Here is a 7756-nt window from a genome sequence, read left to right as displayed (position 1 = left end):
GGTATCAGTATAATCATGGTTTTTTGTTTGTTTGTTTCTTAAATGAGAGAACTACGTATGTTTGGAATGATTTGCATGTAAGAAGACGTGCTGGCATTACGACATTTACAGACTAAGAGTCAAAGTCAGAGTTAAAATGGTTATGTAGGGTGTGGACAGATTCTGGAGTCAGAAGAAGCTAAGATCTTGAGCTAAAATTGTAAACTACGTGTCTAAGACCTGAACTGGGAAAAGAGTTCATAATTTTGACAAGAAAAGTATCTAGACTTCTACAGAAAGTTTTTTATAAATTAGATATTTATTTAGATAATAAATTAGATAATTTTATCTAGGATAGAGAGAAAAGGATCATTGTTCATTTTATGTGTTTATCAAGAAGTTTTGAATAATAATTACTTCAAAATATTTTCAATTGGTGAAATTCAGGGAAACTTACTGAAAACTGCCTATGAAATGGCCCAGCTAACACAAATGGCTCTAAAAAAACCAGGTCTGTGAGGTTTTGTTTGGGGGAGGGGCAGTAGTTTATATGACAATGCTACCTATTTGGCAGTGTAGGAATGTGTTGTCCTAAGCTGTGAATTAGCTCAAAGCTGAAAGCTTTGAGGGTCCAATTCTCTTGAGGGGCAGGGACAACACCTACATCATTTAGAGGAAAATCTGATAAAAACTTCAGGTTTTTTGTTGAGGTTTAAAACTCTGACCCCTCCTGCTTGAGTTTCAAAGAAAGAATCGTTAGGAATCGAACAGTTACACAAAAATTACAGTCCTGATTCTGGTTTGTCCCTTAAACAAAAAAGAGGTAGCTTTATATTTAGAGGGCTGTGGTAATACATGTAGTATTTGGTAGTTAGGTTTACATTAATAAGGCTAATGCAATTTTGTGGGTTTAATAAAAGGCATTTTTAACCCAAAAGAACAATATTCTAAATAAAAAACATAACTAGCAATCTGCTTTTTAAGCTAAGTTTTACAAATCTTTTATTGCTTCAACAGAGAGTGAATGCTAGAATACTTTTTCTTTTTCAAAAAACCTTACCTAATTTGAGTCACTACTTTTATTCTTTATTGTCTTTATTTTCCAAGTTTGGCACCCAAACTTGGTAAACATCATGGAGATTTGTACAGACACATATATACATATATATACACACATTTTTAAGTTTAAAGCCTCAGTTTCTCATTAAACCTTGTGCTCGGGATCCTGTTAAAAAGAGGTAAAATAGTAAGATGATAAAAATCAGGGAAAGCATGACTAAATCCCCACAGACATCTTTGTTATGAATTAAAGCAGACATTTTAAGGCAAAATCCATCACCTTGCTAATAAAACTTTCACTAAGCTACAGCCTCTGATATTTACAAGAAAATAAATAAATAAAAAGCCCCTTGCACACTTCACTGTGGTTTAATGACAAGCTAGCTGAGGAGCTGTATTATTATTTCAGGTAACTTTCCATTCAGGAACAGTTAATATTTCAGTGATTAAAATTTCAGGTGTTAAAAACTTCCAGCAGGGTCATCATTATACTCTGAAGCTAAATTCTCCAGGTACTTATTTCTAAATTACTATACAAATACATCACAGTAACACTCAGCTTTTAATTTAAAAAACATTTACTGTTTGGTAATTAAAAGGTAGATATGATTAGTGTACTCTAGGTCGTTTGATTTTGTTTTTCTCTGTAGGAGCTTTCCTCTTTTGTGATAATCCAGGCTCAGGTTCCTTATTATTCTGAAGAACTGCAACAGCTTCTGGTAGACAGTAATTTTCTACTTGAGGAGGGGTTTCCTACAAAAGGGGGGAAAAACTCAAACATTTTTATTTTTTTTTCTTTCAGATTTTAAACTGTTCAGTGGATAGGTTATAGATTCCTTTACTCTGTTTTTTGACCACAAAAACTTTAAAAGGAAAATGTATCCTCATTCCTAGGTTCTTGCAAAGAAAACACTTGTTTTTCAAGATATGCTATTTAGCACTTGTCACATTTAGAGAATAGTTCCTATGTGACAATCTCACCTTTTAATCATAAAAATGAGCTTTTACCTCAAGCAGAGTGGGGTTAACTCAGACCGTAATAATAGTTTTATATCTGTCAAATATGATTAAATACAGAATACAGAAAATATGGAAAAATAGTTAATAGTTATCAAGTATGTGACATTATGCTTTAATTTTTGAAAAGCATTTATACTGAATTTTTACTTGAGTTTTACAATAAACAGGTGGTTTTTATTCCCCATTTTAGATAAAGGTTAAAATAACAATCAATGTTACATAACTAGCCAGGTGGCAAAGCCAAAACTCACACTTCTCTATTTGACTACCAAACCATTACATTTTCCTTACAACCATATTCCAACATGAAAGAAAAGGACCATCCCCCCTTATTAATTCTCTGGCAATATGGCAGACAAGACAAGAAAGTGAATCATCACAACACACCAAGTAAGGTTAAAGGACTGAAATGAGATTCAAGCTGCCGCTGACTATGGAAGGTCAGTCAAGTAACCTGCCTGCTAAACAAAACGGTACTCTTCACAGGAACGTGACAATCTAGTTCCTACAACTTATTCTCATGTTCAGGATACATCCAAATTACTCCACAGAAGCAGAACATGACTCATTCTCAAGAAAAAATTACTCCAAAAAAGCCCAATACTTAAGTATAAACTTAAAAAGCATACATATATTGAAAATTACAAAATGCTCATAAAAGAAATGATTAGTGACTTAAATAGTGATGTTATATTCATGGGCTATAAGATTTAACATAGTAAATATGACAGTTCACTCAAATTGACTTATAAGTTTAATGTAATTCCTATCAAAATCCCAGCAAGAAATTCCTGTGGACATAAACAAGCTTGTTTTAAAATTTACATTAAAAGGTACAGGCAAAAAACCAAACATCCCCTCACCCCAAAAAAGGCTCTAGAATAGCTACAAGAATATTGAAAAAGCATAAAGAAGGACTCACTACCTAAAATTAAGGTTTACTATGTAATTAAGCCAGTATGGGAGAGGGAGAGAGACACAGACCAACAGAACAGAAAACGCAGAAATAAACATACAACGTGTTCAAGAGAAATGACAAAGGTGAAAAAGCAACTAAATGCAGGGTCGTTCTTTTAACAAATGATGCTGGAGCAAATCAACATTCCAAGGCCACCCCACCCTCCCAAGACCCCAAACCTTTAACCTAAACCTCATACCTTCCATGAAAATTAGGTTAAATTGAGCTCAAAATGGATCACAGTCAAAACATCAAACTATAGAACTTTTAAAAAATTTTTATCAGGATCTAGAGCTACGTAAAGAGTTCTTGGACTTGACAGTACAAAATACTACCTATAAAAGGAAACACTAATAAATTAGACCTCATCAAAATTTAAAACTTCTACTTGGCAAAAGACCCTGCTAAGAGGATAAAGAGATAAGCCACAGAGCAGAAAAAATATTTGCAAATACTTATCTAACGAAGGGCTAGTATACAGAAAAACTCAAGGCTCAACAGTAAAAAAAAAAAAAAAAACAACTAAAAAGACACGAACACACACATTTCAATGAAGAGGATATAAATATGGCCAATAAGCACACCATAAGATGTTCATTTTGACTAGCCATTAGGGAAATGAAAATTAAAACCACAATGCGAGATCACTACATATCAATTGAAATGCCTAAAATAAACATATTGACAACTAAAGCGGAGGAGGATACAGAGAAACTGGAACACTGTCAAACATGACGACTCTGGAAACAAACTCTTGGGCATTTATCCCAGTGCAATGAAATAATGTTCATAGCAGCTTCAGTCCTAAAAGCCCCCAGTTGAAAACAACCCAGATGTTCAACAGTTAATGCTTCAACTATGCTACACCTGTACCATGGACTACTACTCAGCAATAAGAAGTAGTACAACTATTGATATAAGCACCGACCTGGATGAATCTCAAGGGAATTTTACTGAATGCAAATGCCAGTCCCTAAAGGTTAAAAACTATGTTGATTCCATATATTTAAGATTTTAAAAATGACACAATTATAGAAATGGCAAGAGTGGCTGCCAGGTGTGAAAGACGCCTGGGAGAAGGGGGCTGTGGGAGAGAAGTGTGCGTATGGTTAAGGTCAAATGAGGGCTCTCACGGTGACAGAACTGTTCTGTATCTTGATTATAGTGGAGATAACTAGAGAAAGTGTACATGGGATCTCTCTGTATTTTTCCTTACAACTGTGTGAAAATTTACAATTATATCAAAAATAAAAAGTTAAAAAAAAAAAAAAAACACAACCAACATCCTGCTCATGATCCAGGTGCTGGAAATAGTAGACAACGATTCTAATGCAGCTATTGTAACTGTGCTCTGTGATGTAAAACATGCTTAAAATGAGTGAAGAGAGAAAACCTTAGTATAAAGGAAATTATTAAAAAAGAACCAGAGTCTAAATATGAAAAATGTATTATAAAAATTTTTTAAAAATCACTGGATAGGCTTATGAGCAGAATGAAGATAATGGAGAAAAAACAGTGAAATTAGAGGCGAATAAATAGGAATTGGCCAATCAGAAGAACACAGAGAAAAAATGATTGCAAATAAAAAAAGAGCCTTTGGGACCTGTGGGACAATATCAGAAGATATAATGTGAGTTAACCGAATTCCCAGACAGGAAGGAATAGAGCAGAAAAAATAATACAATAAGAAATAATAGCTCAGATTTCCCAAATGGTGAAAAACATGTACAGATTCAAAAAGCTCTACAGACACAAAGCAGGATTAATACAAAGAAAACCATACATGAAGGTATTATAAGTGGTTGAAAACCAAAGATGAAGAGAAAATCCTTAGAGCAACCTAGAAAATAATGACACATTGCATACAGGGGAACAATTCAAACTACTATTGATTTATCGGAAACAATGGAGGGCAGCAGAGAGTGTTGTCTTTAAAGTACTAGAAGACAAACTATCAACCCAAAACTATAATCTGCAAAAGCATCCTTCAAGAATAAGGGTCAAACAGACATTTCAAACAAAAGAAAACTAAGAATGGTCCCCATCAGACTTCTGCCTATAAACTAAAGAAAGTTCTTCAAGCTGAAAGAAAATGATATCAGACAGAAACTCAGATCTTCAGAATCAAAGAACACTCAAAATGGTACACATCAAGATAAATATAAAATTCTATTTTTTCCCCTTTAATTTCCTCAAAATACAAAAACTTCTTTAAAGCAAAACTTGATTAAATACTGTATTTTGAGCCTCTATCATACAGATATAAAATATACGACAACTTCAGCATAAAGGTGACAGGAAACTTTTTCTGTAAAGGGCCAGGGCAAATGTATTTAGGCTGTGTGGGATAGATGATCTTGTTTGCAACTACTCAAGTCTGCTGTTGTAGTGCAAAAGCAGCCATCAGGTATATGTAAATGAAGTTTGAGTTTATAAACTATGTGGGCTAGATCTGGCCTGTGGCTATAGTTTACTGACCCCTAGTATTAAGGATCGGGGAAGCAAATGAACCTATGTGGTTGTAAGATTTCTACATTTTATGTGAAGTGCCACATCAACTCTAGGTAGAATATGAAAAGTTAAGGAAGTATATTGCTGTAGAGCAAACCCATCTACCCCCAAGAAAAAAGAGAGGATTTGCTTTAAAAAAAAAAAAAAAATGGATGAATGGAATTCTAAAAAAAATATTAAAACCAGAAAAGGCAAGAATGAACAGAGGCAACGAACTGAAAATAAATGGAAAAAAATGCTAAAACCAAACATATCAATAATTATATGAACTAAAACACTCCAAAAATAAGAAAGCAGGACCCAACTACATCCTGTTTATAAGAAAGCCATTTTAAATATAAAAATAGATAAGTTAAAAAAAACAAAATTTAAGAGAAATTAAACACACCCATTTATAATTGCATCAAAAAGAATAAAATACCTAGAAATAAATTTAACAAAAGAGGTAAAAGACCTGTACACTGAAAACCATAAACCACAAATAAAGAAGGTATTCCATGCTCATGGGTTAGAATAATTAATGTTGCTAAAATGTCCACACTACCCAAAGCAATCTACAGAGCAATGTAATCCCTATCAAAAGTCACAGAAAGAGAACAATTCTAAATTTGTATGGAACAATATGACTCCAAACAGTCAAAGTAATCTTGAAAAAGAAGATTCTTCAAACAAAGCTGAAGGCCTCAAACGTCCTGGTTTCAAACTATATTACAAAGCTGTAGTAATCAAAACATTATGACTGATATAACAAAAAGAGAAATGGATTACTGGAACAGAACAGAGACCCAGAAATAAACCTGCATATATACAACGGGAAAAGGACAGTCTCATCAATAAGTGGTGTTGGCAAAGTGAAAGGCAACATGCAAAAGAATGAAACTGGATGACTATCTTATACCAAAAACAAAAATTAACTCAAAATGAATTAAGGACTTGAAATGTTAAGACCTGAAACCGTAAAACTAGAAGAAAACAGAGGTGGAGAGCTCTTTAACATCAGTCTTGGCCATGATATTTTGGATATGATGCCAAAAGAAAAGACAACAAAAACAAAAATAAGTGAGACTACCATCAAAATAAAAAGCTTCTGCACAGCAAAAGAAAACAACAAAATGAAAAAACTACCTACCAAATAAGAGGAAACATTTGCAAATCATATATATATCTGATAAAAGTGTAATAGAAAAAATATACACAGAACTCATACAACTTGAAAGCAAAACCCCCCAAACAGACTAATTTAAAAAAGGGCAGAGGCTCTGAATACACTTAAAAAAAAAAAGAAATTAAAAGAAACCATACAGATGGCCAAAAGATACATGAAAAGGCGCTCAACATTACTAATTATCAGGAAAATGCAAATGAAAAGCACAATGAGGTATTACCTCACATCTGTTAGAAGGGCCAGCATCAGAAAGACAAGGAATAATAAGTATTGGCATGGATGTGGAGAAGAGAGAACTCTTGTGTACTGCTGGTGGGAATGTAAACTGGTACAGCCAGTATGGAAAACAGTACAGAGGTTTCTCAAAAAATAAAAAATAGAACTACCTTTTGACTCAGCAATTGCACTTTTGTTATTTATCCAAAGGAAACAAACACACTAACTTGAAAAGATATCTACACCTCATGGTCACTGCAGCATTATTTGCAAGAGCCAAGATATAGACCCAACCTGAGTGTGCAGCAACAGATGAATGAAGGATAAAGAAAATGTGATGGACACAGACACTGGAATATTATTCAGCCTTATAAAAAAGAAGGAAATCCTGCCATTTACAACAACATGAATTGATCTTGAGGGCATTATCCAAAGTTAAATCAGAGAAACACAAATATCATATGATCTAACTTAAATGTGGAATCTCAAAAAAAAAAAAAAATTCAAAACTCAGTAGATACTGAGAACAGACTGGCGGTTGCTAGAGGAGGGGCATGAGTGGTGAGTAAAATAGGTGAGGGTGGCCAAGAGGTACAAACTTCCAGTTATCGAACAAGTCTTGGTGATGTGAAGTGCAGCATGGGAGATAGTAGATAATACTGTATGGTACATTTGAAAGCTGCTAAGAAAATAAATCCTGGAAGGTCTTGTTATAAGAAAAAAAAAATTGTAACTGTGACAATGAATGTTAATGAGACTTACTGTGGTGATCATTTTACAATAAATGCATATGAGCCATTATGTTGTATAGCTAAAACAAATATATGTCAATTATATCTCAATTAAAA

The 7756-nt window shown here is 33.6% G+C and overlaps 1 protein-coding gene across 2 annotated transcripts in view; it reads right to left on the bottom strand.

Moving 5' to 3' along the window:
* Positions 1–952: 952 nt before the first annotated feature.
* Positions 953–7756, bottom strand: part of TOPBP1 (DNA topoisomerase II binding protein 1) — a 53312-nt gene continuing 46508 nt past the window's right edge. For both annotated transcript variants that reach the window (XM_016140320.2, XM_016140321.2), the window contains one exon: positions 953–1791. In XM_016140320.2, coding sequence (XP_015995806.2) covers positions 1648–1791 — 144 coding nt within the window. In that variant the 3' untranslated portion in view covers positions 953–1647. The remainder of the gene's footprint in view (positions 1792–7756) is intronic.

This window comes from Rousettus aegyptiacus, unplaced genomic scaffold (genome assembly GCF_014176215.1).
Source record: "Rousettus aegyptiacus isolate mRouAeg1 unplaced genomic scaffold, mRouAeg1.p scaffold_m13_p_4, whole genome shotgun sequence".
In the NCBI taxonomy this organism is placed as follows: Eukaryota; Metazoa; Chordata; class Mammalia; order Chiroptera; family Pteropodidae; genus Rousettus; species Rousettus aegyptiacus.
Note: the sequence above shows the minus strand (reverse complement) of the source record. Positions and strands in the feature narration are given on the sequence as shown.